The 13778-nt window shown below is 44.7% G+C and overlaps 1 protein-coding gene across 4 annotated transcripts in view; it reads left to right on the forward strand.

Moving 5' to 3' along the window:
- The window catches only part of LOC140426424 (5'-AMP-activated protein kinase subunit beta-2-like), an 84933-nt gene that overhangs the window by 34570 nt on the left and 36585 nt on the right, over positions 1–13778 (forward strand). For all 4 annotated transcript variants that reach the window (XR_011948201.1, XM_072511185.1, XM_072511183.1 and 1 more), the window contains exons 4-5: positions 5825–5918; positions 7730–7844. Coding sequence is in view for 3 of the 4 variants with exons in the window: in XM_072511185.1 (XP_072367286.1) it covers positions 5825–5918; positions 7730–7844 (209 nt within the window). In the remaining variant the exon portion in view is untranslated. The remainder of the gene's footprint in view (positions 1–5824; positions 5919–7729; positions 7845–13778) is intronic.

Below are 13778 nucleotides of genomic sequence, written 5' to 3' on the forward strand. Positions count from 1 at the left end.
TTGTAATCTAGAATTTAACACTGGGTGTGATTTTTCAAAGACCTACCCAGTTTGAATTGATGATGTTTTTTTCTTTATATAAATGTGTCGGTTGATCAACGAGTGCAGAAATGTAACAAATTGGGTTTTTGTTAGCAATCTATCTGTGTAGGTAGAACTGAGTGTGCTGTCCATTTGAATGTAGGATGATGTGCATTGCTCTATTAATTGTGTGTATATAATCGTCTGGGGGAGAAAAGTAGGTTGTTTCCTCAGACAACGGATGCAAGTTTCCTATCTCAATAACAGACTTAATCTGCAATAACAATCTTATCACCCTAACAAGATGTGTCCCACCAGCAAAGCTTTTCTGTATTGATGCACCTTTGCTTTGTCCTAGGGTTGTAATGGCTGTGTGAAATCAATTATATAAAGAACCGCTCTTGCATGTTTGATCTCTGATTTAATTGACAGTCGGTCTCCAGAGGCAGCACAGGCTGGGAATATAGCTAGGAGCTACTGACAATTGTATTATTTGACATAAGTTAACCACTTGCTCCATGTTACACAAGGATGAGACAGAATTCTACGGTGTGTATTGTAATAGCACCTCGCATAATAATGCAGGGGAAAAGGAGTTTAAAGAATCTGATTTATAATGGTTTGATTGATTTAATATCAGTCAGAATTGAGGACTTGTTTTATAGACTGACTTTTTTATTCTCTGCAATTTTATTTATTATAAACTGAATGGGGTTTTAGCTTTAGCCAAAGGGTCGGTTCATTAATGTGGAACGGCCGAGGGGTCACGTTGGGCAGGCTGTGCTATTTTGGTGCATGCTCCAATGGTAAGTGTGTATTATCCGTTTGGTGGCACTAATACATTTCTTCATCAGATCAAGTTTAATCCTTAGAAAGTGTGGCCTTTCATATGGAAGCTTGCATTTTCCATTCAGCATGAGTTAAATGTATTTCAAGGAACATGTAGTAACAATGTGCTCTAGAGATTCTTATTACTCACTGCTTAATCCACAATTTTGGCTTTGAGGCTGCCTTCCCCTTCAAGGTGTAGTCTGGAAGTAAAACATGAAAATTGTCCACCATGTGCTACAGAGACCAGTGTTGACAAACTGAATGCTGATTGATTGATTGATTTAATTTATTGTCACATTTACCGAAGTACAGTGAAAAGTATTTTTCTGCGGCTGAGGAACGTACACTGTACGTATACAATAGACACAAGAATAATCAACAGGGAACATTGACAAATGGTACATCGACAAAACAGTGATTGGTTACAGTGTGGAACAAGGGGCCAAACAAAGCAAATAAAGCAAATACATGAGCAAGAGCAGCATAGGGCGTCGTGAATAGTGTTCTTACAGGGAAAAGATCAGTCTGAGGGGGAGTCGTTGAGGAGTCTTGTAGCTGTGGGGAAGAAGCAGTTCCTATGTCTAGATGTGCGAGTCTTCAGATTTCTGTATCTTCTGCCTGATGGAAGGGTCTGGAAGAAGGCAATACCTGGGTGGGAGGGGTCTCTGATAATGCTGCCTGCCTTCCTGAGGCAGCGAGAGGTGCATACAGAATCAATGTGGGGATGGCAGGTTTGTGTGATGTGTTGGGCTGAGTTCACCACAGTCTGCAGTTTCTTGCGATCTTGGACTGAGCAGTTGCCATACTAGGCTGTGATGCAGCCTGATAGGATGCTAACTATCGCACATCTCTAGAAGTTTGTGAGAGTCGATGCAGACATGCCAAATTTCTTTAGCTTTCGCAGGAAGTAGAGACGTTGTTGGGATTTCTTGACTGTTGCATCAACGTTAGTGGACCAGGACAGACTGTTGGTGATGGTGACCCCCAGGAACTTAAAGCTATCGACCATCTCCACTTCGGAGCCATTGATGCAGATGGGAGTGTGTGTCGTGCTGCGCTTCCTGAAGTCGATGATCAGTTCTTTGGTCTTTCCAACATTTAGAGAGAGGTTGTTTTCGGTGCACCATGCAACCAAGTGATTTATCTCCCTCCTGTAGTCTGATTCGTCGTTGTTTGAGATGTGGCCCACCACAGTCGTATCATCCACAAACTTATAGATTGAGTTGGAGTTAAATGTTGCCACACAGTCATTGGTGTATAGGGAGTACAGTAGAGGACTGAGCACACATCCTTGCGGGGCTCCGGTGTTGAGGAATATTGTGGAGGAGGTGCTGTTGTCTATCCTGACAGATTGCGGTCTGTTGGTGAAGAAGTCGAGGATCCAGCTGCACAAGGAGGGGTCCAGTCCAAGATTGCGGAGTTTGTTTATTAGTTTTGTTGGGATAATGGTGTTGAAGGCGGAACTGTAGTCTATGAACAGCAGTCTTACATAGCTGTCTTTGTTGTCAAGGTGTTCAAGTGTTGATTGCAGAGCTCGTGAGATAGCATCTGTTGTGGACCAGTTGCGGTGATAGGCAAACTGCAGTGGATCGACGTCGTCTGGGAGTTTGGGTAACTTTGCCTTAGTTCAATTGCTCTGTTTTATTACCTTTGCTCTTGAGTCGCCAGGTATCTTTATGATAACGCCATGAGGTTCAAGTCCGAGTAATGATCAATAGTCCAATACACCGATAGTAAGATTTAAATCAAAGCACATTTATTATACACCGTAATCGCTACTCATGCACAAATTCTACGTCTAAGCTACTTCTACAACTAACAGGCCTATACGTAACTTTGAACTGGCCCACCAGGTCAGGGAAACAAATGACCTTTCGTTCGGGTTCTGAGCCTGCGGGATTCGAAGTTGGTACAGATTGGTAGCTAGGAGCGCCTATCTCGTAGCGAGCGTTGAATTAAGACTTACGATTTCGATCTTCACTGCTCCGGTCACGGTCAATGTTGGTTCGTTGTTGCTGGGTGACCCGGGCAGGAAGAAGAGCGTGAAGAGAGCGAAGAGGTGGAGAAGAAGAGAGCGATTTGAACTTGGGGCTCAATTCTTATAGTCCCCAGGGGCTTCCCGCCTTTCAGGGCGGACCCTGTACCTGGTCCCAAGTGATTGGACTTTGTCCCAATCGCTTGGTTCGATTTTCTCCAATGCTGGAGCGGTTCCCTGATCGATGGGCGGTCTTGAGGTGCTCGTTCACCTCCTTTTGTGTAGGCTTCTGCTGGCGCCGAAAGAGTCTGGTTTTGCTTTGTGTGTCTAAATGTTGCTTATTGTTCCTGGGGATTGCTCATTAATATGCAGATGGCTGTTGTTTTGTTATGCTGATGGTTGCTGGTATCGATATTGTCTTGCCTTTCCAGAGGTAAATACACAGCCAACCTGCAGCTTCTGGTTTTTATCTTGTTGGCTGACTTTCCCATCAGCCTTTGTCGTTCGCCATTTTGAATCGGGAGTTGGCCATTTTAAGTGGCTACAGGAGGCTGGCAGTGATCCATCTCATGACTAGCCGCTCAAAGCATTTCATGATAACAGACGTTGAGACAGGCTACCTTGTTCTTCTTTGGTACAGGTATTATGGTGGCCTTCGTGAAGGAGGTGGGGACCTCAGAGCGGAAGAGTGAGGTGGTGAAGATATCTGCGAATACACTCGGCAGCTAGTCTGCACACGCTTCGAGTGCTCGCCCAGGGACTCCGTCGGGGCCCGTCGCTTTCTGCAGATTCACTTTCAAGAAGGCAGCTCTTACCTCTGAGGCTGTAATAGTGTGTATGGGTGTGTCCAGGGCCGTTGGGGCGGGTGGCACTGATACATTGGCTGACTGCTCAAAGTGGGCATAGAACTTGTTCAGATCATCGGATAGGGATGCTCCAGCCCCAGATATTCCGCCTGGCTTTGCTTTATAGCCTGTGATCTTGTGTAGGCCCTGCCGTAGTTGTCGTGGATTAGTGTCGTTGGCCTGGGACTCTAGTTTGATGCGGTATTGTCTTTTTGCATCCCTGATGGCTTTCCGTACGTCGTACCTGGATATTTTATATAGGTCAGGGTCGTCAGACTTGAACGCCTCCAACCGGTTCTTCAGCAGGGAGTGAACCTTTTAGTTGAGCCAGGGTTTCCGATTGGGGAATACCCGTACTATCTTCTTCGGTACACAGTCCTCGACACACTTACTGATGAAGTCTGTGACGGTGGTTCCGTACTCGTCCAGGTTAGCTGCCGCGCGGCCTTGAATATGAACAAATCCACAGTCTCCAAGCAGTCGCGGAGGATGTCCTCAGATTCCTCGGACTAGCATTGCACGGTTTTCTTGACTGGCTCAGCATGCTTGAGTTGCTGTTTGTAAGCCGGAAGTAAGAATACCGACTTGTGGTCGGATTTGCCAAAGTAAGGGCGCTGTAACTCTATAGGTGGGTTTTTCAAAGGTTGGGTCGCGGGCGGGTGTCGTGTAGGTCACAGAGCGGTCGGTCATGCTGTTCCTGTGGTGGTCCCAATCATGCAGGAAGTGCCCAATAGTCGCTACCCGCTTTTAGATCGAGAATTGCGGCCACTGCCGCCTTTTAAATGGAAATAAATGAGGCTGTGTCGAGTCTTCTGGCCAGAAGCGGCAGCAGAGAGCAGGCCACGCATCCTGCACGCACACTTGACGACAAACGTTCTCCAGGTACATGCTTTTGGTGCCAAATCTCGGAGCAGTCTTCCATTTGCCAGCTGCTGGCAAGCAAGGCAAAAGATTAATGGTTTTGTTAAATATAAGAGACTCAAATAAGTAGTTTACCTATTGGACAGGATCTTGCAACAGAATCTGCTGGAGAGAGCTGTTCAGGAGAGTCCAGGGCACGACTAAGCAGTGCTACGGTTAACTCTGTACAGAGCTCCAGGTCCTCTGGTTAACAGCTTACTAAGAAGAAACTTAACTCAGGAACAAAGCAGAATGAAGATGATTTCTTGAGGTATGGTTTTGTCAATTGCCACTGCAAATAAGGATGTAAAGCCCGTGTGTGTTATATGCAGGGAAGTACTGGCAAATTGAGAGAAGTTTCAGACTTTGAAGAGAAGTGACAATTTATTTTTGGGTGGCATGGTGGTTAACACTGCTGCCTCACAGTGCCAGGGACCCGGGTTCAATTCTGGCCTTGGGTGACTGTGTGGAGTTTGCACTTCATGTCTGCATGCGTTTCCTCTAGGTGCTCCGGTTTCCTCCTACATGTTGGGTGGATTGGCCATGTTAAATTGTCCCTTCGTGTCCAAAGGTTGGATGGGGTTACAGGGTTAGGATGGGGGAATGGGCCTAGGTAGGGTACTCTTTTGGAGGGTCGGTGTAGACTCGATGGGCCAAATGGCCTCCTCCTTCACTGTAGGGACTCTATGATGAAGTGATGGGTGAAAAATTCCTTTTTGTGGTTGAGACCCCAGAGTCAGTTATTGATTTAGAGCTGACTCCAAATTAAAAGACTACGCTGCTGTACCTGACCTGTGATACCACAGTAAACATGCCAAAATCCCATGAGGCTGTCAGCATTCTGGTGTAGCATCTCCAGAAGTATCCAGTGCTGAGTAAAACACGCATTTTGTTGCTATTGCCCTTCATGACGACCTAGATGTACGAGGTTGGATTTTCAGTTCACATAAAGATGGAGACAGCACAAAGGATCTAGCTGATGCCTGCACCTGATGCATTGACCACCCCCCCTTTGAACCTGATTGAAATGAGATTGGAAGAACCAAGCAGGCTCCTCTTTAGCATTAAAGGTAAACAAATGTTGTGTGGGTGGCGAAGGTTTTGTAGGCATGGGTGCTGGGGAAAAAGAAAAAAACACTGCTCTCTAGGAGAGTTGATGTTTTCATGAGCTGAGAGAAGAAAATAAATAAAGGGTAACTGTTTTAATAATCATTCACCAGATAGTAAACCTAATATTTTTATCTTTTTACAGCCATAATGATTTTGTTGCTATTCTTGAACTACCAGAAGGAGAACACCAATACAAGTTCTTTGTCGATGGGCAGTGGGCTCATGATCCTTCAGAAGTAAGTACAGAAACTTTTTTTAAGCACGTAACTTATAAAACTTATATTTGTAATAGGCGGTATAATAAAGGGGGAAAGAGCAAAAGAGTGACATGTGTTCATATTATGTATATATTGTGGATTAGGCACTTTCTTGCCAAATCTCTGCAAATTAAAAAAAAAAAAAAAAATGTTTTTCTTAAATTTTTCATTTTTACAATGTACAAAAGATGGATGAAGCAGTTATTATTTACACGTTCGTTTTTGGCACCCCCTCTCCAACCTCCCGCCTCTCCCCCCCCCCCCCCCCCCCCCCCTCCCCGTTTCTACATTACATATGTCAGTCACCATCACTTCTCCAAGTGGGCGGCACAGTAGCATAGTAGTTAGCACTGTTGCTTCACAGCATCAGGGTCTCGGGTTCGATTCTGGCTTGGGTCACTGTCTGTGCGGAGTCTGCACGTTCTCCCTGTGGCGGCGTAGGTTTCCTCCGGGTGCTCCAGTTTCCTCCCACAGTCCAAAGGTGGATTGGCCATGCTAAATTGCAACTTAGTGTCGAAAAAAGTTAGGTGGGGTTACTGGATTACAGGGATAGGGTGGAGGTGTGGGCTTAAATAGGGTGTTCTTTCCAAGGGCCAGTGCAGACTCAATGGGCCAAATGGCCTTCTGTACTGTTGATTCTATGATTCTGTTGTTTTATCTGGTTATATAGATATTTACTCGTCTAACTCCCTCTATTTAGGGGTCAATAATACAGTCCTAGTGTCGTGGCTGTCCCTTTTTTTATTTCTGAGCTCAACCCATATGTCCTCATTTGATGCTTCATTTATTATATCATCCCTACTCATAGCTGTAATTGATTCTTTAATCAATATTGCTACACCCCACCTTCTTATTGCCCTTCCTATCCTGCCTGACAACTCTATATCCAGGGATGCTGAACCACCATTTTTGCTCCTCCTTAAGCTACCTTTCTGTTATAGTGAAATCATGCTATCATCTGTCTAAATGTGCCCTCAGCTCATCAGCTTTATTTACTGTTGTTACCATTGGTTGATGAATTTGTAAAAGGGGTGTATTTTAAGATTATTACTAGAAGAATGAAGAGGCAGAAACCCCCCCAAATAGAAATAGAATACTTTTATTACAAGTAACAATTGAGGCAAAGACTATACCATTTAAAAAAAGATTTGATAAATATTTCAAAATATTTCAAGCTGGTTTAGCTCAGTGGGCTAGACTGATTTGTGATTCAGAACAAGGCCAGCAGCTTACCCGAACAGGTGGCAGAATGTGGCGACTAGGGGCTTTTCACAGTAATTTAATACTTGTGACAATAAACGGTTATTATTATTAAAATGATGAACGTGAAAGGATGTGGTAAATGCTAGCACAGGCATGAAAGGCCAGCTGACCTCATCCTGTGCTGTAAATCATATAATCTTTATTTTTAAAAATAAATTTAGAGTCCCCAATTGTGGGGTTGTTTTTTTTCCAATTAAGGGGCAATTTAGCGTGGCCAATCCACCTAACCAGCACATCTTTGGGTTGTGGCGGTGAAACCCATGCAGGCAAGGGGATAATGTGCAAACCCCACATGGACAGTGACCCAGGGGCCGGGATTCGAACCCGGGTCCTCAGTGCCGTAGTCCCAGTGCTAACCACTGTGCCACCGTGCTATGTGATCTTTACTTAAGGAGTATTATATATATTTTGGGAAATAGGGAAGAGGAATTTGCCATAAAATAATCTCCTGCAAAAACCACTAGAAAAAGGCAAAATACGTTAAAGGAACCATAAAGGAATCCAGTATTGTCTCTTTTTCTTTTCAGCCAGTGACAACCAGTCAGCTTGGGACGATCAATAATGTCATTCAGGTGAAGAAATCTGACTTTGAAGTGTTTGATGCTCTAAAACTGGACTCGCTGGAGTGTTCAGATACCTCGGGTGAGGAATGTACAGTTGTGGATAATATCTGTCAAATGAAAATTGCAGTTGGTTAAAATAAATTTATTGAAATAAAAGAGAATCTAGACAAAAACATATATATTTGGTGGTAGGTGTATGAAATTGATCTTGTAATAGACTAAAGAGCCGAATCTTTCAATTCATTTTTGCGCTAAGATGAAGCTCTGCATTTCTGGCCTGGACTTCTAAACTGGGCCTTTTCAGAAACGCAGAGTGTACCTGTCCTCGCAGGATTATCAGGGGATGCCAGCCACACTCACTTATGCCACTAACTGCCGTATTTTGGTATTTTTACACAATTTGTGAGATTTATTTTATGAAGAAAAGCCAGAGCTATCTCTGCGGTATTGCATACCTGTTAAACATTTGATTTGTCAGTGGCTAATATTTTGACGGACTCAGGGGAGATATGTGACAGTGAGTGGGGTGTTGGTGGGCGATCCCGTGGTCTTAGTGACTGTATATGCACCAAACTGGGACGAAATGGGCTTCATTAAGAAGGTGCTGGCGACTATCCCCGAGCTTGACTCGCATCAGTTGATTTTGGGGTGGGACTTTAATTGTGTGTTGGATCCTAGGCTGGACAGGTTGAGCCCCAAATGCTGCTAGCATTCATGGAACAGATTGGGGGGGGTGGACATGTGGAGATTTAGACACCCGAGGAAGAAGGAGTTTTCCTTATTTTTGCATGTGCATTGGGTCTACTTCTTTATTGATTTATTTGTGGTGGGGAAGTCATTACTCCCTGGGGTTGTGGGATGGGGTATTCATCGATTGTAATATCAGATCACACCCGCACTGGTTGGATACATCAGTGACCCCTGCGGAGATTGGAGACGGCATCGCTTGGACACGGGGGGTTTTGTGAGAGGATCGCTTTTGCTATTGGAAATGATGTGGATTTTATAAGAACAAGGAGGTCTCACCTTCTGGGAAGCACTGATGGCAGTCATCAGGGTTGAGAAATTTCATTTAAAGCTCACAAGAGATAAGTCTGGTAGGACGGAGACACCGAAGTTGGTGGATTCCATCCTGAAGGTGGACCATTAATACTCTGCGGCCCCAATGGCGGAGCTGTTGGCGTACAGGAAGAGGCTTCAGGTGGAGTTTGAGTTGGTGTCGATGGGGAAAGCGGTGAGCCAGATTTGTCGTGCGGGAGGGATACTTTACGAGTATGGGGAGAAGGCTAGCCGTTTATTGGCTCACCGACTGAGGACGACAGGCGGCCTCTCATGAGATAGTCCAGGTTTAGGACTCTTTTTTGGGGGGGGGGGGTTGATTTCTGCTCCAGAGAAGATGAATGTGGTTTTTGAGACCTTTTACCGGGGGCTTTACAAATCTGAGCATTCGGAGGAAGACTTGACTATGGTACCAGTTTCTAGATGGGCTGATTTCCCAGTGGTGGAATGGAAAGAGGACAAGAGCTGGAAGCACCGCTCGAGCTGGAAGAAATTATGAACTGTATTCGTTCAATGCAGTCAGGGAAGACACCGGACCCGGATGGATTCCCTGTGGAATTTTATAAACAGTTTGCGACTAGGTTGGGGCCACACCTGTTGGACATATTTAATGATTCTCTATGTCGGGGGATGTTACTGGCCACACTGGTCCAGGCACACTGAGAGGTCATTCTCCTCAACAGTATCCAAAGCGGTATATTTGTTTTGCAGGGGAATGCCTGCCTAGCTGTCTTGCTCTGCCTTGTGGTCACCCATTACCTTCCTGCCTGTGGAGTCTGAGCCTGAGGCGTCACCACCACTCCATACGTGCTATCCATACGACACTCTCCACCTCGCGTATATAGTACAAAACAGGATTCAAAACAGTATTGGGAAGATATAAGTATTGCATTAAATTTATAGCGTCACTCGTTCATAGATCATAGAATTTACAGTGCAGAAGGAGTCCGTTCGGCCCATCGGGTCTGCACCGGCTCTTGGAAAGAGCATCCCACTTAAGCCCTCATCTCCACCCTATCTCCGTAAACCAGTAACCCCACCTAACCTAAGGGCAATTTAACATGGCCAATCCACCTAACCTGCATATCTTTTGACTGTGGGAGGAAACCATGTTCTCCGCAGACATGGGGAGAACGTACAGACTCCGTGCGGACAGTGACCTAAGCTGGGAATTGAACCTGGGACCCTGGAGCTGTGAAGCAACTGTGCTATCCACTCTGCTACTGTGCTGCCCAAGTGTTAAACTACTTAGTAGAACTACAGACCATAGTTGAGTCACATTTTTCAACTTGAAACCTAATTACTTCAATTAAACACCAATAAAGATGGAAGGGCAGATGATGTGTTGCAGTGGGAGCTGGTGGACATAAGTGTGACCCATGGCAACCACATTTGCAATAAGTGGCTGTACCTTGAGGAACTTCAGCTCTGAGTTGATGAGCTGGAGTCTGAACTCCTGTAATGTGCGAGGAGGAAGTTACCAGAAACTTTGTTTCAAGAGGTAGTTAGGTACTTCACATTTGGTACATGATCAGGGACCGGAGGGTGTGACTATGAGTGAGGCAGGTATAGGGATCGAGAAGGTAACAATTGAGGGGCCTCAGCCCTTGTAATTGCTAACAGCTTTGAGGTTCTTGTGTGAACGATATCAGCGTCTACAGGGAGGATGAGCAAATTGACCACGACATCATGATGCAGGGAGCCATTCAAGTGTGTGGAGTAAAAATTAATGTAGTTGTATCAGGGACAGTATAGTTAGGGAAGCAATGCTGTTCTCTTCAGCCAGTTGCGTGAGTCCTGAAGGCAGTGTGGCCTGTCCAGTGCCAATGTTACTGACATCATCTCAAGGTTGGCGAGGAACTCTGCATGGGAGTAAAAGGATCCAATTGTCACGGCCCCATGCGGGTACCAATGATTAAGAAATAGGTAGTATGAGCAGGGCGTATGAGCAGCTTGGAACATGTTTAAAAATGAGACCCGCAAAGTTAAGACTGTAGAGAAGCAGTTGCAGACGTTTAGAGATATTTGTCAACTCTCAATAAAAATATATTCCATTGAGAAAGAAGGATCCTTTCAGAATGCACCATCCATGTAAGTTAAGGTTGGCATCAAATTTAAAGAAAAGATGGACAATGCTGCAAGGATTAGTGGCCCAAAAGATTGGAAAAAGTTTAGAAACCAGCAAAGATAACTTTTTAAAAAAAAAAGAGGGAGTAATTGGAGTATGTGAAGAAACTAGCAAGAAATATGAAAACAAGTAGTAAAAGCTTCGACAAATAGCTGAAAAGAAAAGGAGTAGCTAAAGTAAGCATTGGTTCCTTGGAGGATGAAACTGGGGAATTAATAGTGAGAAACAAGGAAATGGCAGAGACTTTAAACAGTATTTTGTATCTCTGTTCACAGTAGAAGACACTGAAAGCATCCCAAGAGCAGTAGAAAATCCAGATAAAAAGGAAGGGAGGAACCTAAAACAATGACCATCACGAGAGAAAATCTACTAGGAAAACTATTGAGACTAAAGGCTGACCAGTCCCTTGGACTTGATCCTAGGGCCTTAAAGGAGATAATGGCTGCATTGGCTGTGATCTTCCAAATTTCCCAAGATTTTGGAAAAGTCCCAGTGGATTGGAATGCTGCAAATCTAATGCCACTATTTAAGAAAGAAAGGAGACCGGAAACTATAGGCCACTTAGTCTAACATCTGTCATTGGGAAAATGCACAAATCCATTATTAAGGAGGTAATGGCAGGTTATGCAGAAAATCATCATGATACAAGCAAGCACAGCAAATGTGGTTTGTGAAAGATAAATCATACTTAACTTTTACTCAAGCTATTTGAAGATGTAGCAAGCAGAATATATAAAGGGTTGTGTGTAGGTGTAGTGTATTTGGATTTATAAAAAGCAGTCAATAAGATGCCACATAAATGGTTAGAGCTCATGGCATTGGGGTGATATATTAGCATGGATAGAGGACTGGCTAACAGGAAACGAAGTTTGAATTAATGAACAATTTTCAGGAGAGAAAACCTAACCTGTGGAATTCCACAGTATCAGTCCTGGGGTCGCAATCATTTGCAATCTATATTAATGCTTCGACGAAGGAATCGACTGTAATGTAGCCAAATTTATAATAACAAGATGGGTAGGAAAGCAAGTTGTAGGGCGGCACGGTGGGACAGTGGTTAGCACTGCTGCCTCAAGGCGCTGAAGACTCTAGTACGATCCCAGCCCCAGGTCACTGTCCGTGTGGAGTATACATGTTCTACATGTGTTTGCGTGGGGTTAACCCCCGCAATCCAAAGATGTGCAGGGTAGGTGAATTGGCCATGCTAAATTCCTCCTTAATTTGAAAAAAAGAAATGGGTACTTTACATTTTTTTTAAAAAGGAAAACAAGTTTTGAGAAGGATACAGAGTGCAGAGGGATATAGGTAGGTTCCTTAATGGGCAAAAAATTGACAGGTAAGAGTATATTGTGGTAAAATATGAGGTTTCAGGAGAAATAGAAAAGCAGAGTATCTTTTAAATGGAAAGAGACTGCAGAATGCTGAAGCACAGACTGATCTAGGTGTCCTTGTACATGAATCACAAAAGACAGCAAATAATTAGGAAGGCAAATGAAATGCTGGCCTTTCTTACAAGAGGGATGGAATAAAAGTAGGAAGTCCTTCCACCACTGTACAGGGCATTGTCGAGACTGCACCTAAATGTGCATAGTTCTGACCTCCTTACTTGAGGAAGGATATACTTGCATTAGAAGTAGTTCAGCGTGCAAGTTATTAAGGAAGCCTTTGCTAAGCAGAAACTGGTTGGGACTGATCCTAGGGCCTTAAAGGAGATAATGGCTGCATTGGCTGTGATCTTCCAAATTTCCCAAGATTTTGGAAAAGTCCCAGTGGATTGGAATGCTGCTAATCTAATGCCACTATTTAAGAAAGAAAGGAGACCGGAAACTATAGGCCACTTAGTCTAACATCTGTCATTGGGAAAATGCACAAATCCATTACTGCTTGAGACTGCTTGGACCTGATAAAAGAGTCGATTGAGCGGCTGGAGCTTAGATTGGACGCCCGATTGGACGCCCAAGATCGTGCGATCCAGAAGGTGGAGAAGGTGCTGGCTGACCAGGAGGAACATCAAACTGCAGTGGAGTTGGAGGTGGGGGTGCTGAGAGACCAGCAGAAGAAGCTCCTGGAGAAGGTGGAGGACCTAGAGAATAGGTCCCGCCGGCAGAACTTGAGAATTGTTGGGCTCCCGGAGGGGTCCGAAGGAACGGACGCTGGGGCATACATCGCAGATATGTTTGAGAAGCTGCTGTGGGATGGTGTATTCTCCCGACCCTTGGAGGTGGACAGGGCTCACAGAGCACTCGCGAGGCAGCCATGAACGGGAGACCCCCCCCCCCGAGGGCAATGGTGGTGAGATTCCACAGGTACTTGGATAAGGAGCGCATTCTGCAGTGGGCCAAGGGGACACGGAGCTGTAAGTGGGATAATAGTATCCTGCGAGTCTACCAAGACCTGAGTGTGGAGGTGGACAGGAGAAGAGCAGGCTTCAACCAAATTAGGTCAACCCTTTTTGAGAAAAAGGTGAAGTTCGGACTTTTGTATCCAGCCCGTCTCTGGGTCACGTACGAGGAACAGCACTTTTATTTCGAGTCGCCTGAGGACGCGCTGGACTTCGTGAAAAGGAAAGGACTGGTGGTGGACTGAGAACTTTTGAACTTTGCTGCAGCGTTCATGTTTTTTTTTCTTTTTGTTTCTCTGTTCTTCAAAAAAAGTTTCTCATTTTTTGTTTTGTGGAAGCTGTTTGTAATGCCTTCTGTATTGATTTGGGACCAGTGGCAGAGCTCAGTGAGTTAAGGTTTTCATTTGGGGGATGGAGGTGTGCTTGTTTAGATTTTGGGTGTCTTTCTGTCGGGCAATTGTGTGGGGATTGTTTGATGTTGGAGT

Source organism: Scyliorhinus torazame, chromosome 7, assembly GCF_047496885.1.
Source record: "Scyliorhinus torazame isolate Kashiwa2021f chromosome 7, sScyTor2.1, whole genome shotgun sequence".
In the NCBI taxonomy this organism is placed as follows: Eukaryota; Metazoa; Chordata; class Chondrichthyes; order Carcharhiniformes; family Scyliorhinidae; genus Scyliorhinus; species Scyliorhinus torazame.